This window comes from Acipenser ruthenus, chromosome 7 (assembly GCF_902713425.1).
Source record: "Acipenser ruthenus chromosome 7, fAciRut3.2 maternal haplotype, whole genome shotgun sequence".
Classification (NCBI taxonomy): Eukaryota; Metazoa; Chordata; class Actinopteri; order Acipenseriformes; family Acipenseridae; genus Acipenser; species Acipenser ruthenus.
In genome coordinates, this window is record NC_081195.1 from 41220496 (window position 1) to 41241703 (window position 21208).

The 21208-nt window shown below is 35.8% G+C and overlaps 1 protein-coding gene across 2 annotated transcripts; it reads right to left on the reverse strand.

Annotated features, from left to right (window-relative positions):
- Positions 1-548: 548 nt before the first annotated feature.
- Positions 549-18790, reverse strand: LOC117415452 (decorin). 2 transcript variants are annotated; one of them, XM_034025811.3, is made up of 8 exons: positions 18540-18790; positions 12916-13185; positions 8047-8159; positions 5063-5276; positions 4131-4244; positions 3706-3799; positions 3010-3148; positions 549-2677 (listed from the first exon to the last, which is right to left on the reverse strand). In XM_034025811.3, exons 2-8 carry the CDS (start codon positions 13145-13147, stop codon positions 2477-2479), a joined length of 1107 nt encoding a protein of 368 aa, XP_033881702.1. In that variant the 5' UTR covers positions 13148-13185; positions 18540-18790; the 3' UTR covers positions 549-2476. The 2 variants fall into 2 exon arrangements, with proteins under 2 accessions (XP_033881702.1, XP_058882937.1); XM_059026954.1 differs by lacking the exon at positions 18540-18790 and adding an exon at positions 13307-13373.
- Between the last annotated feature and the right edge of the window lie 2418 nt (positions 18791-21208).

The window sequence follows — 21208 nt, forward strand, 5'->3', positions numbered from 1 at the left end:
GTATCACGCAACACTGCCGTTACACTCTTCTCGCCTTTAACCTCGGCGATCGGCTGCAGCCAATCTGTGAGATCCGAGTCATGGCACAAATGTACAGGGCGGAGGCTGGGCGCGTGCAGGTGACCCCCTGCGCCGCAAGTGAGTGTCTAAACCAAAATGCAAGAGAGTCGGGCTCATTTGCATTCATGATTTTAGAGCTTTTAACCTCATCTCATCTCACTGACGGGACTGAACAAAATCTGTAACGGCAGTGTATCACAGAACACTGCCTGTTACATATGATTAAAAGATATGTGTATCATTGCTTAAGATTTCACAGGAGATAAGAACACATTCTCATGGCCAGTGAAAGACCTAAGTAGACAGGGTATTTTACTGGCCATGAGGTTCTGTTTCACTGTTTTATTTTCTTGGTGTGGGTGGAGTGGGAGTGGATCTCTTATTAGGAAAAAAACATGTATAAGCGACATGTTTTCAAATGACCATAGAGGCATAACTGTTATTGATTCTTCAGCCTTAGACTGCTAGTTCATATAACCACACCTGCATGTTAGCAATTGCATTTTAATCTTAGACAGGGTAAATGGCCACAACCAACATAGAATACATTTTCATTTTACACATGTTTTATACAAAATTGTGCTTTATATGATATGATTTTAAAGGTCATCCTGAAGCAGAAGAACTAATGGCTTCTCATCAGATGGTGGAACAAATCTATATTACCCAATGTTCTGATTATGAGTCTCCAGGCTTCAAACTCTTTTTTTGGTATTCACCTGGTGGTAAATTGCGCCCAGCGCATTTGGCTACATAAATCTCAAAGCTGTTGTACACGTGTTAATGGCAAAGTATTGATTTTATAAGCTTATCTGAATTGAATCAATTCATGCAACCAGTGCAGGATTTCTAGTTACCAAAAAGTGTTACGTGTTACACTAAGAATTGCATGCATTTATAGTGCACCATTTTCAGAGAAACCACTTAATATACCTGAAACTGATTTTAAGTGTGAGAGGACTGCTTAGGGAACCTATCTAAGGGTCTACTGAAAAATGATTCAGTATATTTCTGGGCCCATGCTTTACCCCACACCAATTCCTAACAACATTTAGTAGTGACATTATGATTGTTTTTACAATAGTGATAAACCATAGCTGTTAAGTATTTTTTGACAGAAAACTTGCATTTATGGCATGTATGGTATATTACATTGGTTTTGCAAAACATGGTCTTGGTAACTCAAATATATTTACTCGAATGTGCTTTTGCACAATTATTATTACAGAAAATAAAACAGGCTTATATCTTTTGTGGGGTGTTTGAGTGGAAGAGTTTGCTAAATCAATGTCAATTTTTTAAATTGATAATATGTTTAAGACGTATATATGGGCAGTTTCCAGCAACTAAACCAACCAAAAGCTCGTCTGTCCTGAGAAACAGGCAAGGTATGAACTCTACTCTGATTAAACAATTCAATGTTAGTTATCTGTAAATATACAGTATATGTACACAGCTGGATAATGTGGTCAGCAGGGCTTGCATGAGTCATAGTGAGAAACAATTGTTATATTTATACAGAACGTATCGTAAGCAACATTTAGGAGGACTTTCAGATACTATTCAGAGGCATTGTAGTGACTATCATCATAGTAAAACACTCTTTTAGATAACCAGTAGTTAAGGACACATATTAAGTAAGACCAATTCAGTGTGCATGTAGTGACAGTTATATTATTAACTTGTTTTATTTATACCTGGACTGCTCCACCTGGGTGGGAGTTTCCTTTTTCTCAGAGATGCAAGTGCTCTCTGTGTTATCAGCCTGCTGTCTCTGATCCACCTTAATCATATAAAGAGCTGTAATCCATAAAACAGCTTGCAGAAAAAAAGCATGCTAATAGTTTCAGTGACAACATTTCTATGTATATATGTATATTGTTTATTCTAAAGCTTTAACAATAGCATTTACCCTGGGTTTGGTCTTAAAAAGGGAAATTACAGGGGCAATTTGGAAAGGTGCTAAAAGTTAAAAAAAAAAAAAAATACAATAAAAAAAAAACACAACAACACAAAAGCAAGCCTGGAAAAGAAATACAGAAATGTGACAAAATAAAACTCTACTTCTCCTGACATTCCATAGAAAAAGAAAACAAATAGTACATTACATGTTGTACTTAGAATCTCAATGGTACACGTCTTGTATACTTGCATTACACATGTAATAACATACTAGTATAAGTATGCAGCTTTTTGTTAAGGGTACTTTTTGCCACTGATTAAATGTGGCGTGCATTTTATCAATGGTTAGACCCTTTTGCAAACTGACTTATTTTTGTTATTTTAAAAACCAATCAATTTGTATCAAAATATGCCAGATTCCAGCAATTTGTAAAATTGAAATTGCATATAATACAAATGGTAATTCTTTCGTGGGGTTTGAGGTTTGGGATGAGATGGAAATTGCATTTAGGGTTTATTTTTTCCTGTAGTTTCCGAGCTGAATGGCAGAGCGATCGAAGACACAGCGGAAGGTGATAGGCTGGACCTCCCAGTATGGAACAGGGTTGCTGAAAAGGCTGATACCAGAGTACATGGCCTTCTTTGTGTTGTAGCTTGGAGGGCAGAAGTCTTCTGTCCCGACTGCAGCAATTTTGTTGTTGTGGAGGTAGATAACCTGTGTGGGAATGGAAGGAGAAAAGAGAGAGACTGAATCTTACATATCGAAAATGAAACAACACAGCTTCCCCATAATTCTTCTTGCAGAGCTTGCAGGTTCTGACCAGGCCAGCTGCTGCATAACTTCTTAGATTTTACAAGATGAGAAACCAAGTGGGTACAGCAGTATACCATAATTCATTCATTATTATGTTGATGATTTTTATCATCATCAATAATACTACGACTACTACTATGACTACGACTACTACGACTAATAATAATAATAATAATAATAATAATAATAATAATAATAATAATAATAATAATTTTCAAAAGTAGGATTCTTGCCTGGATGTACTTGTGCTCGGGCAGGCCAGGGGGCACACTGACGAGAGCATTGTTATCCAGGTGCAGCTCTCTCAAGTGGGGGACATGAACAAGGGTTGCATTTTCCACTGAGCTGATTTGGTTGAAGCTCAGACCAAGCCTGTAGAGTAAGACATACAAATAAAGCACTGTGGACTTCCAAACTACAGTTATATGTCACACTGAGAAATGGAAACTTTGTTATTCATAACTTTATCCAAATAAATGGAACTACCAAGTTGTGTAGTGCAACATATGATTGTCAAACGTTAACAGTTAAACAGATCAAAGTATAGAAGAGACCTCTGTTTTTAAAGACCTGCTCATGGTTTACAGTAAATATAATGGAGTACTTTGGGATAAGTGTACTCTTGGAGATTAAGCTTTAGTCATTCACACCAATATTCTTCCTCGGTTCTGAATTCCAATGTTAAGAGCAATTTCAAGTACTGGTCACATATACCCCACACCCCTAATAACTTTATAGGAATCTGTTAGTACATTTCAAAGTTTGCATCAAATAACAACATTTGTCAGTTCCTTCATGCAGTAATCCACTTTGAACCTGCCCACAAACTCAGCACAACTTGCTTTTACCAACTTAAAACCAGGGCTGGTCATTGGTTGAAATTTTAACATGGGTACACTTAATAACAGAAGTATAATACACATTATTACTTGTTGAGATTGTTGAGACCCTTGAGACTGGCAGCTTCTACTTTGGTGATTTTGTTGCCATCAAGATGGAGCTCAGACAATGAGCTGGGGAGACCTGGGAGAGGTGATAACAGAGGTTATTCTTCAGCATGGAGCTGTTTTTTTTTTTAAAGGGTTGCTTTCAACACAGAATATCAACCTTATTTCCTGTAAATATAATTAATCAGACCTGTTATTGCCTCATTTTGAACTGACTTGCATTATGCTAAACAAAATTAATATATGTATATTACTGGGCTCTGGACACATTCTTAAATGTTTTCTGTAAAATGAATGTGGAGATAGACAGGTAGAATAACAGACAGGTTTGTGGTAAGAACATACATGCTTGCCAGATTGAATGATGCAGTATAAAAAAATGACACAATGTACAATTGAGTATACACCTTTAGGAATGGCTGTGATGTTGGTGTCTGAAATCCGGATGTAGGACAGCTTCTTCAGGTCTTGGAAGGCTCCATTTTCAATTCCTACATTCTTCAGTGGGTTTGTTCCCAGCTCTGTGCACAACGAAAACAAAACACACTTTAACTATGCTCACAATCAAACCCTCCACTTTAAATTAAAATGGAAAAATAACAAGTCTTATATGAGACGTAATGTTGAATCTTATTAAATAATAATAATAATAATAATAATAATAATAATAATAATAATAATAATAATAATAATAATAATAATAATAATAATAATAATGTGCACCCAACTGTGCATAATAAAGTTATAATTCTATCAAGGGTTTCTGGTGACATAAATCACGAGAAAGCTAAGTTGATTGATTTGTCAATGTCACAGGAAACCAGAGATACAATTACAAACTTATGTGTACAGTTTTAGTGTATATTGTTGTAACCTTTGTGTGTGGTTCACGAGGCAGCAGCTAGGGCTCCCCTGTTATGTCCTGCAAAAATATGAATTAGTCTCCCTATTCAAACCCTATGTTACTCCCTTATTCTCTGTATTGTTTTTAGTTTCCCTCCATCCTCCCTTCCTCCTCAATACTCTCAGCCATCTCTGCAACGGTCTCCCTCTGGAGGCAAGTGAAGCTCACTTCCCAACCTTAGAGGCCCAGTCGCGGCTCACCAGGAAGGTTCTCCGCAAGCCAGAGGGAACCCCGGCCAAATCTATCCTAATTCTTTTTCATTTCACGTTCTCTCCCACTCTAGGTTCCCCTTAAGGGAAGCAATGGTTCCTTCCCAGTCAGGCCTGTTATTTGGTACGACCACATGCCGAGTGTCAGTAAATGTTTAGGCGAGTAGTTTTCAAAGAGGCCCACTAAGTAAAAAAAAAATGATATAAGAAGAAAAAATGCGTTTACCCATCACAATGACTTGGGTCATCCCTTCGAATGAGGATTTCTTGATTTTGGCGATCTCGTTCTCATGAATGCGCAACTCCTGCAGGTTCTTGGGCATGTTGACTGGCATCTCCTTCAGGAAGTTCTTAGACAGGTAGAGTCTCTGTAGTTTCCCCATGGGGATTAAGGCTTTGGGGTGTATGGTCGTGATTTTGTTGTTGACGAGGATCAGAGCCTGTTAAAGGCAACATTTCTTGTTATGGATTGAAGTCATTTTTTCCTATAATTTAACCAAATGTACTGTAAAAAAAGAAGCTAAAAAGAAATATACCAATACCAATAATTGTAAACAAGTCTGATTGGTTGTTTCTCATGCCCTACTTTTATTTTAAGAATAACACATTATTATCATTTTAAACATCACACTGAAAGAAAACAAAGTGTAAAGTATACTGTTTAATACATATGATTATTACATTTGAGCCCACTGTACAATATATTTGACTGTGCCTACTGCTCTGCTGTATTGTACATGAGATTAGCACACACAGGTTTATGTACAATAAAATAAATACAGCACCACATTATAACCTTTTATTAATTTCAAAAGTATAAATCTGCTTTGGTTTTGCATTTCAACTTAACTATTCAAAAATGTGATTTCCTTTTTTTGATTTCAAAGATTTATTATTGGGGATTGACTCAATAAAGTTATCAAGCATTGGAAATCCCAAATGTACAATATTGATAATAATGCTTTATCTGTAACAATTTAAAACAATTTGTATGCATTACAGTGGTATAGCTGTTGTTCTTATTGTGCTGCACATGAATTCATTATAAATCTATGGCTTTTTTTAGTCATTGTGTGAAATTCTATTATAGGTATGAATGTGTGTGTATTACTATGAAAGGGTTAACAGAGGGGCCCTGATGGTATAAAACACGTTGAGTGCAGGCAAGGCAAAACTAAGCTGCCAACAGAAAATCTTCTAATGTAATCACCAGCTGGAGCCAGAGTGCTCACTCCAATACAATGGGAGTTTGGCAGACCCTTTCCTCCACATTAGCCCTTCATGGTGAACAGGGAAGCTTGGGGAGCATGGCGGGTACTGTAAAATGTAAGTGGCACAACACTGACACACTGTGGTCCATTCAATTTGGTTGAAACAGCGGCTAATCTAAATACCGTCCCAATCTAGACCATTAAAATAGGCTAAAATATCTCAGTGTACGAGGGTTTTTTTCTTGTGTAAAAACAAAATCCATTATGGTCTCATCTTCTTTTTTTTCCTGATTTTGTCTGGTTCATTTTGACACAGATGCGTGCTACAACACTACAGATTCACTTCCTGTGTTGCAAGTAGGACCACACCTGACTCCAAACAGTGTTCTAGGTGGAGATCATTGGAATCGCTCAAGTCAAAATGAAAACAAAGACTGGAAAACCTGAACATAAATAAAGATCTTCTTAATGAGAGGTACACACAGAAAATGTCTTCTAACGCCTATTTCAATATCGGGTGCACAACAATTCATCCCCAACAATTCACCCCTGTGACAATTCGTCCCCGCAAATTGGTGGTTGTCCTCACCCAAACAACCAACAATACTCCCAATACAACCAGTCCCCCTGCCCAAAACATCTCCTCCTCCTACCTACCTCCCGTTACATTAGTAAATGTGCTCGCTCTGTGCACAAAATCATATAGGCTACAGTGTAATTATTAAAAATAATTAGAAAAATATGGTGAAAACAGAGACCATTGTCATTTTAATCAAATTAAATAAAAAGATACAATGGTATGGAACAACATATCTTTACCAAAAATGCAGTATTTGCTATAGTATAAGTTATAATTTCCAAACGCATGTCTCTGTTTCTATATATGTTTTTTATTGGTTTGTTATTATCCACATTAAGAAAACCAGAACACTTTAAAAATGACACATACGCAATTCAGAACGTTTCAGACTGACAGCTCTTAAAATATGGACATCTAGTAATAGGGATGAATTGTGGGGGGACAAGCTTGCGAGGGGACAAATTGTCGCAGGATGAATTGTCATGGACCCATGGATATCACCTCCTTTATGGGGATTACAGCAATGATAAAGTACTGAGTTACGTGACCTACAAAGTACAAAAAACATGTGTAACGTTCTACTCATGAACAGAAGGTACCTTAACTTCTGAAGCATAAAGTCACCCAACTAGCTTTTCCATAAATTATTAAAGGTCATATTTAATTGGCACCATGTTTTCTCGACGATAAGACAGTGACCAGTTGGTTCAGCTATAGATTTAATACCCCATGCTTACCTTGGGTGAGCACATATAAATCCTGTCTGTGCCTAACCTATGTATCTAGGTCATGCCAGTAACAAGCTCAAACAGTGCACTTGCTGTTCTTTGAGATGAGGTTAAAGTGCAAACACTCAGCCATAAATAATATGGTTTATTTTTCTAGGTGCACCATTCAGATGTTCCTGGTGTTGCACACATGCAAAGATGCCCAGATGTGGGCCCATCTTTCACCACTCTATTTCTTTTCAAATTGAAACTTGAAATGTTTGATTTTACAGATTTTAGAGTGTAAAGAGGTAATTTAAAAACACTTACAATAACACACATCCTTTGACCAAAAGGATACATTGTATAAAGTACACTATTTATATAGTTTCATTTAAAAGTTGAGCTGAATTTTTCCACTTCAATTGTTTGTGTGAAAGTACATTATACTCTATACATACCAAGTTTATTGCTAGTTGTACATATAGACATAAGGCAAATAGGACTCCAAGAACTTCTTTTTTTTATAGCCACGGGGTCAGTGATTGATATTTCCCCAATAAATATTCCATATCAATGGCATTTCTCCATAAGATTCCAAGAAGATTACAGGAAATATGGTAAATTAAATCAACTACAATATTTTTTTTTTGTTCTTAATCGCCTTAATTGTATAAAGAGAATCTGACCAAAAAAATAGAATTCATCTTACATGTAAAATCTTTAGGTTCTTGAAGTCAAACTCTCTGATTTCAGTGATTTTGTTGTTCTGCAAGTCCAGAAGAGATGTATCTGAGGGAATATCAGCCGGCACATTCTTCAGACCTGAAGTGGAAAAGAAAAACAGTTAATAAATTCCTATGTAGTTCAGAGCAGATGTGACTCAGTTTGTACGCTGTTTTTTTTATACGATAATGTCTACGGAATTCAACAAGCTGGGATTTTAACTTGCGTAACAAAAAGAGAGTTGTTATTTTAGAAATGATCAGTTGTTTACTCCACAGCAGTGTGGAGTAGTGGTTAGGGCTCTGGACTCTTGACCGGAGGGTTGTGGGTTCAATCCCCAGTCGGGGACACTGCTGTTGTACCCTTGAGCAAGGTATTTTACCTAGATTGCTCCGGTAAAAACCCACCTGTATAAATGGGTAATTGTATGTAAAAATAATGTGATATCTGTATAATGTGAAATAATATATAATGTGATATGTTGTAACAATTGTAAGTCGCCCTGGATAAGGGCGTCTGCTAAGAAATAAATAATAATAATAATATATACTTTTAATTCGGCATGACATTGCATGCACATTATATTGATGTTTCACACAACTTATTACTGTTAAGAGTTACTTTTGAGACGGTTCCTTGTAAAGTATTAGGATTTGTGGAAATTCCAGCCTGCTTTATCATACGTAAACACCAGCCAAGTGTCTGCCCTTTCAGAGTTTGTTTAGATTAGTTTATTACAGCAGACAGTTTATTTAAAGTGTGTGCTACATAGAGCTTTTTTTTCTTTGTCGAACTGTATATTAAAATAATCCTTACTTTTGTTTATGTCTGTGAATTATAGAACAGAGTGGTTCAGTTTGTAAAACTTTAAATATCCAACATTAGTTGAATGGGCTGCTAGCTGTAGAAGTCAAAATATTTACAGTAAATGGGCAAAGAGTTAATACAGGCTTATTTACAGGAGGAAATGATTCTGTTTTTAAGTATAATTAGAAATGTATGCTTGTGTCTTTTTTATGTCTGAATTTCTCAATTCCCAGTGACCTCAGGACTTGACTTGTTTGTTCCAATAGAATGTTTTATTACTTTGCTATCAGACAATTAAATTACAGGAAACTTTTTGTTTTTGTCTTCCAGCTGGTAATACTTTCCCAATAACACAGTGCTGCTAATACAGACATGAGGAAACCTGGGGGGTACATATTAATGCATGGCTCTCAGTGAATACAGTAATTCAGAAAGAAGACATGGCAATGGAATGAATGAACAGTTTATTGATTTGACAGATAAACATGCCTATGAATGATATTTGCATTTGGCCCATGGCCTTGCCCATTGGAACTCATTACCTGCACTTATGCTGACAAACTAAGATGAATGAAGTACATGAATTAGATGAATGTCTAATGCCAGCGGGCAGAAAAAGTGGTATTTGGGGCCACCTCCCCCCTAGACAAGGCTATGGTTTGATGATTATGTATTTGATTATGGAGTGTTTACTCCTTTCAGAAATACAATTAAGTTTCCAAAGTGAACTAAAATAGAAAATATTTTATCACCTCTTTTTCATTATAGTGGTAGCAGCATCAACAAGATAAAAATCATTTTTTGAAGTGTCATTTATGTAATCCAATCCCCACAAATATCTTTTAAGTATATTTTAAACACTATTACGAATTAAAAGCAACACTTGACAAGGTTTTAGGTGGGAAATCATTTGTTCAAGGCAGACAGTGTTGTTCAATATGTGCTGCTGTTATTTTTTTCAGCATTGGAGAAAAGTTATTAATGCCCCTGTTCTGCAGTCTTTGTTAGCAAGAATAGGTTACAGTTGTCAGATATTGAAACATTGCATATAAGGCTAAGGCATCAATAATTCTACTGTGTTACTGTTCTGCTGATGACATTGTTTAGTAATTTAAGATTTTACAGTATTGCTGGAAAGTTTATATGAATGTTACATTACCATGTCAGTTATGCTATCGATCTAGTCATTTTCTAAACAAATTTCTGCATCATTTTGCTGTCAGTTTTTGTAATGAAGGGAATACTAAAGTACATGACTGCTAAATCATTCAATCAATAGTTTATGATTATTTAAACTGAGTGTGTGTATGTGTGTGAGACTGAAAGCAGACCGAAGAGCTTCCACTGGACCCTAGCTGCATATGGCTCATTTACAACTATACCCACATACTTAAATTAGCCATGTGCTTTAATGCTTTAAATTGGCAAAGAAAATGACAAAGGCAAAAGGTAGAAAATCCTGAACGGGGTAATGAAAAATACCAGATATATCATTAAATTAATCGTGTAAACAAGACATGTACAATTCACCATTAGAGCTGTAATTAGTTTTAATTATTATAGAGAAAGATAGACATTATCCCTATATAAGGTCCCGGCAATTAGTGATGTGATATATTTAATTCATTGGGTTGGGCGTTACACATGTATAATATAATGAAAATGAGTTTAGACATTTATTACATGAGCAGATGTAACCAAAGCCTATCTTGCCTATTAAATGCATACATTGTATTTTACTTCCTAGTTTCATACTTGCATTGCAAGATATATGTTTCAGTTGTGCATTCTTTATATAGTAACAGGTGGTGGGATCTGCTGAACCACAAGCTACTGTATTTACTGAGTGAATGTGGGATTTGAGTGCCTTTGATCATATTTAAAGGAGGCCTGGTACATAAGAGCTATAAGGAATTGGAGATTCTTGATGATGTATTTCAGGGGCAGGAATAAGTCTTGATGTTACACTCTACAATGCCCTATACACACAATACTAAAGAGCAGCTTTTCCCTATAGGATGTCTTAATTAAGGGACCAAGAAGGGGTGTGTCTAATTCTGTTTAATTTAAAGCAGTGTGTCAGGGAAATCCATTAAAATACAGATGGTTTATGTGTTTACGGTTGTCAAAATAGTGAAAAATAGTGTACTTGGCTGAATGTCATTCCTAGCTGGCTGAAAACATTTGGTTCAGGGTGTGTGTGACCATGTTTTATAATGGCAAGTGGGCATTCTAGGTTGGAAGAAATGAAATGTAGAAAAAATATGTCTCGCATTAGCTCCTTTAACTAGTCAAACTTTGCAATTCAATGTTTTGTATTATCTGTCTGTTTCCCCAAATTATTATTTTTTCTGTTTTAGTGAGCTTATTTTGTTAATTATAAAGATTCTTTATTTTTGAGTTTATTTAATTAAAATGACACACTATAGGCAATTCATACCCCTTAAATAAAAACATATGCAGGTTATATAAAATTATTTTTCCTCTAGTTAGTGGATCTAATAGCTGTGTTATGTTTTATGTATTAGGTAATTTTAACAAGCTTGATGGCTGGGCCTTCACTTAGACCATTTTCATTAGAAGCTTTTATGAAGAAAAAAACTGTATCGCCCCTGCCCCATAAAACATGAACATCATCCAAGAGGTCTGGAGAACATATCTGTTCTGAGACATCTGAATGCCAAGATTGCCTAAGAAGATGTGAATTCAGAGTTCTCCCTGGGACCATTTCCTCTGACCCTGAAGCATGACTCATATGAGGTAATGGAATGGCTTCCTCTGATATCAGCCTGTCTGCTCTGCTTTTTTGCCAAGATATATATTTGTTATTCAAATGTGTTCCATTTCAGTGTTTGAGAGTTCTAAAGCATCTGAGACTGAAACTGAAGCGTTCTGTTTCTACAAAACAGGTACAGTATCAAAAGCTATGTTAACAACACTGATACTTGCCAAAATAATGCTCTCTACCCATTGTAGTAGTAAAACTTAGTAGAGTGTTGAGATCCTATAATTCCCTATTTTTATTCACTGCCTTTCTGAAGTATATTTTCCCAGCCCTGAATTTCATGCAAATGGTATTCTCTGTTACCACTTTTAATATTATATTAGAATCATAAATGTATTCGAAGAGCAAGGCAACAGCTTGAAGAAAGCCAATCAATCTAAAATCATTAATTATGGCCATGATGCTGCAGTGTCTCTCATAAGCAAAATCTGTGTTATGTGACATCTGCAAAGGTGTGGAGAATACATTTCTTTTTCTTTTTTTTTTTTTTTTAGAAAATTGAGAAAACTATTATAGACAATAATGAAAGTAAGAACATTTCTATAGCTACACTTTGCTGGACTATTAGTAAGTAATCTCCTAAAATAAATTCAAAAAGATAAATTCGACCTTTACATATTTACATATTAGGTCCTTACATATTACAAATAGATTACGGTTTTAGAAAAATTACCATCTTATGTGCACATGAAGAACCTCCAATAAGAAAATCATTGGTTGTCATAAAAATGTGCCTACAACATTTTCACACAGACAAACCGATCAAAACACTAAACTAAGAAAAGGAGAGAAGAAAAACACAAGTCTGGAACCAGTGACATGCTTCTGATTGACATGAACTGTAGGTCTCAGATGGGCAGTTTAAAAAGAAACACATGTGAAACCAAACATTTGTATAATTTTAAAACATGATATCTGGTACAACACCAAGTTAAAGTTCCTTTTTTTGCCTTACTTTCATGAAGTCTGTTACATGTAGTAGTTCATTTAATCTCAGAATTTCATTTGGGGTCAAACATGCTGCAGTCAGTCAATGGTGGAAAAGGAGAAAAGAAGTGTTAAAGCTGTGGGGATAATTTCCCTTTGCAGGTGAAATGACCAAGAAAGGATAAAACAACTTGAAGGTAAAGCTTGGAAACATATTTCTTTCCATAGTCAAGTGCCAAATTATAAAAACATGTGTTGGAATTATTTTGTTAGCTTCAACCACTTAAAGTGATTTTAAATAAAGGTGAAGGGGAAGGTTAACGATAAAAGTCCTACCTAAATCTGAGCACTGGATCACCCGGAGATGGCACTGGCATCCAAAGGGACAGACCGCCCCTTCAGGTACATCTGGTCGCTCAGTTGGTGGACTTTCCTCATCTACCTTGTCATCAATTTCTTTTTTTCCAGACCCCTCATCTTCTAACATGAAATCGAGGAAGCCTGTTTGGCGAAAGGGTTTTGCCCAGGCAACTGTGGCCAACAGCAGGAGAAGGATGGTCGAGTTCATGATTGAGATCTCACAGAAGACACAGAGCTTGAGAAGACCTAAAAGGAAATGATAATGTTACAGAGTGCAAGGGAAGACTGGATCACCACAAGGAGCAATACCCTGTTGGGTCTGATTTTGACGAATATTTGTAAAGGTGTATTTGTTGAGCTACTCAACTGATGTAAAATGAGGCAGAGAGGCATAACATTGTGCATGGTGGTACAGTCATCTCTATGTCCTGAGCCTGCAGAAACAAGCACAACAGAGAACATTCCACAGGACAGAAAAAGCACAGAATTTCTTAAATACTTTACATGTGAAATATGAAATGAGATCAGTGTGCATCCCTTCTAAAAGATTTGTCATGCTGAGTCATGTAATAAGGAACATACCATTTTAGAGAGATTTACATGGAGAATGAATCTGAAGATGTTGATCTGATCTGATAATAGAGCTGTGATCCAATCTAAGTCATGAGAAATTACCTTTTCTCTAGTGATGTGTCTTTCCATCCACACCATTTTATACAAGCAAACTGGTGTCATTCATAACTGAAGACAAACCAATATCTTCTGGGGGACTTCAACGGGGTTCCAAATGCATCCAGTGCAACACAATCCTCTTGTACTGTCTCCTTGTTATTATTTATTTATTTATTTATTTATTTATTTATTTATTAATTAATTAATTAATTAGCAGGCGCCCCTATCCAGGGCAACTTACAATTGTTACAAGATATCACATTATTTTGTCTTCATGAACTATTGTCTTCATGAACAGCTTTTCTCAGTTTTAAAAGTATGGGGAAGGACCTAGCTAAATGACTTCATGACGTCACTTACATAACTGTTTGTATTGGCCAAATACCCCGAGATTCACCATGGTTCAGAGTTTGGTTTGGTGTACACCCTGAAAAATGATATAAGGGATATACAGCTGGATATACAACTGTGCTATTGAAAGGTAGCTCACCTAGAAAGCCTGCAGACTGGGTGGGCCCTGTCCTTTGATGTCAATGCATTTGCTGTTGTAGAAATAATACTGAAGCACTTATTGTGCTTTTCTAAACTGTTTGGCAGGAGACAAATGCACATGTTTCCCAGCTGAACAACCAGACTCCGTGTCTTCCGTCTGGTTTGCTTGTGGTGAAATTTGCTTCTAAGCTATACGGATTTGGGATCAAATATATTGAATGAGTAACCAAGAAAACACCACTAACCGACATATAAAACTGTAGGTACAAGCAAATCATCAGTCACAAAATCAAGGAAAAGTTAAATTTCACACAGTAACATTTTTTATAGACTGAAATCACCATCTTCCATGCACAAATGCCAGGTGACTGAACAAGAGTATCATGTTGGTTAGCCACAATGAAACATGACTCTGGCCTGAATTGCAGTTCAGCAAATTGAAAATGATTAAAAAATACTGTACAAATACCACAGTTTCTGGAGCTCTACACATTTCCTATGATATATGTATGCTGGGATGTAGTCGGATAAAAACATGAAAATGTGAGAACAATTTAACAGAAAAAAAAAAAAGAATGGCAATGAATTATGTTTATGTGCAGCAGATTATTTGGAAGAAACCCATTTATTGACATTAACCTGGGCTTTTAAATGAAGACAAATGCTGTAAAAAATATGTATCCACTTGGAACAACCACCCAGAAGACTGACCTAAGAAAATAGCTTCAACATTCACATACTTACATTTTCGTTTTTATTGTCCCTTTACCTATTTTATGATGTTTACCATCGTTTTGAGTAGTTATTATTAAAATTACTCAAATATTGCTTGTTTGGACATATATAACATTGGTTAGAACAGCCAAAGTGTCTTTACAAAAGTAAGAACCAGCACCATCAATACACAGCTGTGCACTATTTGGTGCTGGTGCTTACTAATAAAAAACATTTTGACTAATCTAGCCTATGCTACATGTGTCTATAGAAGACAATTTGAACTCAAGAGCAGCACCTGAACTCAGGTAAAATCACCACAATATTTTAGCTTGCAATAAAAATCAGTTAGAATGATTTAAACATAAGATGTGTAATTTGAAGCAACTTACTCTGCAATGCTTGTATTCATTGTGCTCCATTTCAAACAGCCTCTTGATATACTGTATTCACAGCTGCATGGAAATGCATGCACTGGTTACTTCTATGTAACGTATACCCTCTATGGATACTTTATTGTGTAGTTTACACTGTGTAGTTTACATCAGATAGTTGAACACACTACATGATTGAACTCAGAGCTGCATTACTAAAGTACTACCTCTTGAGAAGTCCCACATAACACTACTGACAAATGTGACATTGAGAAAGACACTTTTCAAAAGGTGTTATTTAGTTTACTCAGTCTTCATGATATTTTGCTGGAGTCACAGACCTTGATTAGAACTAATCTTGCACTACCTAATATTACCTTTGATAGTGTAGTCAATGATTAGTGCTAATTGGGGGTTGTGTAACCAGCCATGAGCGTTAAAGTTCTGCAGCCTAGTAAAACATCACTCTTATCAATGTTGGTCTGCATCTTTAAGAGTTTCTTGCCAGTTTAAAACTGTACAATTATATACAAATCCGTATACAGCAATGGCATTCACTCTAACATTACCATGTGTGTTGTTAGCAAATAAGCTCCTCCTGCTTGAATGAAATGATACACCAGCAGCTATAATCTATAAGTGCGACCCAACAAGTAGAATGCAAATAAGTTCAGTCACTATTAAGTAACAATCAGAATTGTGTAATTCCACTAAATGCATTACTTTTTATTTTGAGTGTGTTAATAATAATACTTAGTCAATTAAATCAGTGAATTATGCATCCATTTCAAAATTCAATGTATGCATGTATGTACACCTGCTACTTTTTATGTTTTCAAATCTGCGTAACAATATAAAAATAATGGAAAAGTCCTGCTTTCCATCCCCTATTTCACTGAATGACAAAACAGTATTTCTCACATTGAGGGTTCATTGCCTACTGTTTCCGTACATACAGGTAACTGTATTAATAGGATTACTAATTCAAAGGTTCAAGGGCATTTACTATAGTGCTCCTTTGCTATCTGACTTTTAGATAATCTACAGTCAGACCAACTTGACAGTAGATTGTACATACACTATACTTAAATGTGTAAGGACCTTTTTTCAATTCACTGCCCTCAATGTTAAAAAATAATATAACACAAGCCTCTATAAATATATTGCACAGACACGACTGCCAAAGAGGACCCTGGAATAATTCATTAATTCTAAAGGTTACGGAAATAGAAAAGAGGCCCAAACTTGTTCCAGAAAGGAATTCCTTTAAGCAACATGTTTGTAATTTATATTCATGTCCAGTCTTGCATGGTCCCATTGCCATTGGGCTAGTTATTTTATTTATTTTTTATTTATTTTTTTTAATTTCTTTGTAGGTCAAATGGATAAAAGTTATTTGTTTATTGTTTATTGTATTTATTTATCAGGGGCACATACAATTGAAACATAAGTGTCACTTGCATGACACAAGATGCATTGCATTTTCAATTTAGCCAGTAGGCTAATTTCCATTGACAGTCCCTGGGCAGACATTGATGACAACTGTAATGAATCTCTATATTACTTCTACTCTAAACTATAACAATAACCTCCTATTGAATATTTGATTAAAAATACATACAACATTAAAATCATAAATGACCTATTAAAAGTGCTGCATGCCAAAAAAAGGGCCTGTCTTATCCTTTTCCATATTATTACTGTGGTGCTGCAGAACGATTTCCCAGAAATATGAAATCACGGTTTCAGATGACGTCATTCTGCGCCACACATGTCTTGACTGAAAGTCTAGGAACGTCAGTTGTTATGAAGCTTAACAATGGATGACTGGCAGTCAGTATAACCCTCAAAACCATTCAAAGGGTGTCAATTCAACTCAACACAAAAAACAATTACAGTAAAATCAAGCACAAACAGAAGGTATTACTTCATGTTGTCTTTCCACAGATAATGCTGGTATTTTTTACAGTCAAACTTCACTTATAAATCTTGCCTGTGTTTCTCTACCCTTCAGGCACAGTATGTTCAACTCGCTGTCTGTAAAATAAGAAAAATTCTGTGACAACGGACAATTGTTATCATTGTAACAAAAAAACATTAGTCTTTTCTGTTAGTTCTGGCTTGGAATGCATGCAGCAATCACTGCACAGCTTTTCCACAGCATAATCACTTGTGTAGCTAACTCTAGCTGCCAACTCTCACTCATTTTGGGGTGAGGCTCACACAATTACCAGTCTTTATGTAAATGTTTCTTGCTTTGACCTTACTCAAAATTGAGAAAGCTCTTAATGTATTCTAAAGGATATAGATCATTTTCTATTACACTTTATTTAAGAAACCATCATAATGAGTGCTTATAATTGGCATTTTTCCAGTAGTTCTTTACTTCAAAGGAGCCCCTCCCATTACTTTTAGTATCCTCAGGCATAACTGTTAACACGCAGGACTAATAAGTAAAATGCATTTTCTTTTCTTTATCTTTCATGAACAAAATAATAACTAGCCACAAATATATTTATAACTTTACAAACTCACTCTATAATAGATCCCTATTATAAAATACCTTAATGGGCCCACTAATGAGCATTCTTCCCAAAGAAAAACAATGCTCAAAATGTTGATTAGATAACAATATGTCCATATATCTGTCAGTCAGTCAGTCTGCCTGTGGATAGTCACATGCTGAACTGCTTTCATAAAAAAAAGCTCAGATATGCCTACTTTACACAACACTAGCAAACAATATTACCATAATCAGTTAGCATGTAACTAAGTGTTTAATACTTTTTATTTGTCAGACACAGAACTGGTACCTTAGCTAATAACTTTGCAAAGTGATTGGCTACCAGTTTTAACATGTTTGTGCAGAGATTACATTCAGCTTTTTGAAAACCTCTGCAAGAACTGATATTAGTCCTTTTGCCTGCATGGTCACAATAATAATAATAATAATAATAATAATAATAATAATAATAATAATTTACACCCCTGGTAAAAATCTATGAAAACATAATCTATCCATTTGAAAAACAGAACAAAACTTTAGCTTCATACATCTCATCAGCACTCACACTGTTTACCCATTAATTCCAATAACCACATTATTTGCTGATGTTTTATTAAAATTCTAACACTAATTTCTTTGCACAAAAAAAAAATTAAATAGTGGCACGCACTGACTTTATTCAAAAAGGCACCAATGCAGGAGCCCTATTATTTCAGCCAGCCCTAAGCCATTTTGTTGTAGTTTGCAAAAAAACAGATTCTCCTTGCCCTGCTTGCAAAAAAGCTGCATGCATAGTGAGTGCTTCTCCACTCTAATATTACTTTGATAACAAGAAGCCATACCTGTGTTTTTTTCCCAAATCCAGGAGGGGGAGGGGGTTTGTAGTGTAGCTCTCAAGGCCGATGTGTAATTGCACTAAAAAAGTGTTCAGCCAAAGCAAAGCAGGTGTGTGGAGCTGAAGGAGGAGGTGGGGGCAGAGAAAGGGTGGGTCCCGTTAGTCCTTTTTCAATGGATGACAAGTGGTAGAGAACTCCCTCTGTACTCCCTTTCTAAAGCACAGTTTGAACCACAAGAAAAAAGAAAAGAAGGCAAGTCTCAAGGAACACAACACAAGCTGACACCCACACTACATCATATGGTAATGATACGTCCTCTGTCTCTAAGCCAAGAACACTTTATCAACTTTCCCCCCCCCCCTCATTCGGGGGTTTAATTATTTTACAGATCACAGACTGCTGTGCTTGTGAACACAGACCTGCCAGATGGTATTTAGCAAAGACTTTAGTTTTGTTTTGTTTCTCTTTGTTTATTTGGACAAAATTACCAAGCCTGACTAGCCACAGCTTGTTTCAATGAAGAAGGGGAGGGATTCCAGAATATACAATTTTAGCCATATATGGTGAATTTTGCAATCTGGGGTCTCACTTTGGTGGGTTAGGCACATTTGTGCTGGTGATTTAAAATAATAGGATTAAGACAGCTGAGATTAACTAATAATCATACCTGACCCTGAATTAGACTGGCCTAGTCAGAATTCCCCTTGGTAATCCAGTAATTCTACTTGATGTCAAAGTAGGCTAGAATTACGCTAATCTTTCAGTATTTAAAATCATAATTAGTAACAAAACTCGCATATGAATAGGATGTGTAGAAAAATAGTATAGTTTTACAAAAAATATAATAATACATAATCAACTTTCTTTTCAGGTATATACTATGTACTCTTGTATCATAGCTATGCTACAGCACCTTATTCGTAATAGTAAGCCCACAAAACAATTGTTATTAGCTTAGTTATCACATAGTAACAGCACTGCATACATATAGATGTCATTCCACATCTTTAATTCTTTGGACCTGTAGCTTATGGATCCTAAATTGTTTAAAAGAAACTAACTAAGCCAGTTAGTTCTTCTGTTGACCTACAGTATTCCTGTTGACCTATACGTCAGAATTCTTGACCCCCCCTTATCCTAAGGCCTAAGTCTTCAGGTCATTTAATGCTGACCTGCCTTGCAGCTCAATGTGTTATTCTTGGAAGGCTGTTCAATAAGTAACTCAAGCTGTTGAATACTTTACTCTTTTAAATAATATATACATATCTACCAATTTGCCTTAGCTTAAGAATATGTGTTATACTTCCTTAGGTTGACTTAATCTTTTTTCTGTTTTCTGCAATTTTAAAAAATGTTTTTTTATGATGTAAAATATTGGTAATACAGTCAGTACTCGGATATCCATTACCCAGATACACGTAAGTCGCGTTTTAAAATCTATCCCCATTATATATATGTAACAAATGAATGCACTTACAAGCGATTTTCTTGTTTTCTGATACAAAGCCCATCTCTTCAATGTTACAATGTACTTGTTTGTCCGTCACAGCCCGCGTTTTTTTTTTTCTCGCATGCCAGATCAGTCTTTATTTCACAGTTACACAGCGCTTCCTGCAATTTCACATGATGAAAATGCAGTAAAAACAAAGCGAACGAGACAAGCTACGGTAATGTAAAAGTTAAACATTTTTAGATACTGTGAAGCACTTTAGTTGCTTTTGTGCATTTTCATTTGCAAGTGCACTACATTAGGGCCTTATTGAGCACTAATTCTGCAATTTTGAATACTGACTTTGGATACTGTTTTAATTCTGGAAACTGGTGTTATTGTTTTTTTGTTTTTTTTTAAATCTTTTGCTAAATTGCATTGCCTTTTATGTTTTATGCAGTTCTGTGCATGCGTAACATTTTGATTTAATTTTGTTGTTGGGTCGTTAATAGGGAATTTTACATACTGCTACAATATGTACCATACGTAGTGTATTACAGTCCATGTGTCCACAATCTCTTTTGGCAAGTGACATTTTCAGAATCATATCATTCTGAATTAAAATACTTCTTCTGTTGAAAATATAGTACTGTACCAACAAAACTAACTACAGTACATCTAAATGGAAGCCTACCTATTTTAAAACACAGTCCTTTCAGTTATGTATTTTGTGTTCCTTGAAAAAACTGACAAGAATTGGAAAGGGCCAAAATGAAATAATCAGATATGTGTCACACTCGTTTAACAGTCACTGAAATTAACATTTTATAGGATCGGATATGTGAGTGCTGACTGTAGGGAACTTTTTATTTAAATGCAAGAATTGTACCTCCCAGCATGGATATGTTTCCTTTAAAAAAAAGACCACGGATGTAACAGAGACAGAATGATTTTTGGTGATAAATCTCTCTCCCGACCTGTGAGGGCACTGTGTAAAGGGAACAGAGTACCCTGGACTGAATGGCCAGACAATTCGTTCCCAGGGTTAGAAGGAAGTTGGTCATCTAGAAAGGGGGTGGCGCTACGATACACTTAATCATTGACCCGGAAGGGAAACGACGTGGCAGCCGTGGATTGGAGGAGCGGTTGCACTAGTTAACCAAGGGGTCATGATTGACGGTACAAAAGGGGGCGTAGCGAAGTGATCTTGTTATGGTTAAGCTGAACCAGAAGGAGAAACCTGTGT

Excerpts from the sequence above, each read along its gene's own strand:
- LOC117415452 (XM_059026954.1), bottom strand. The coding sequence starts at position 13,358 with ATGACTGTACCACCATGCACAATGTTATGCCTCTCTGCCTCATTTTAC. Across the intron at positions 5,277-8,046 it reads AGAACCTAAAGATTTTACAT|GCTCTGATCCTCGTCAACAA; the intron begins GTAAGATGAATT and ends TGCCTTTAACAG. Across the intron at positions 3,800-4,130 it reads CATCACAGCCATTCCTAAAG|GTCTCCCCAGCTCATTGTCT; the intron begins GTGTATACTCAA and ends CACCTCTCCCAG.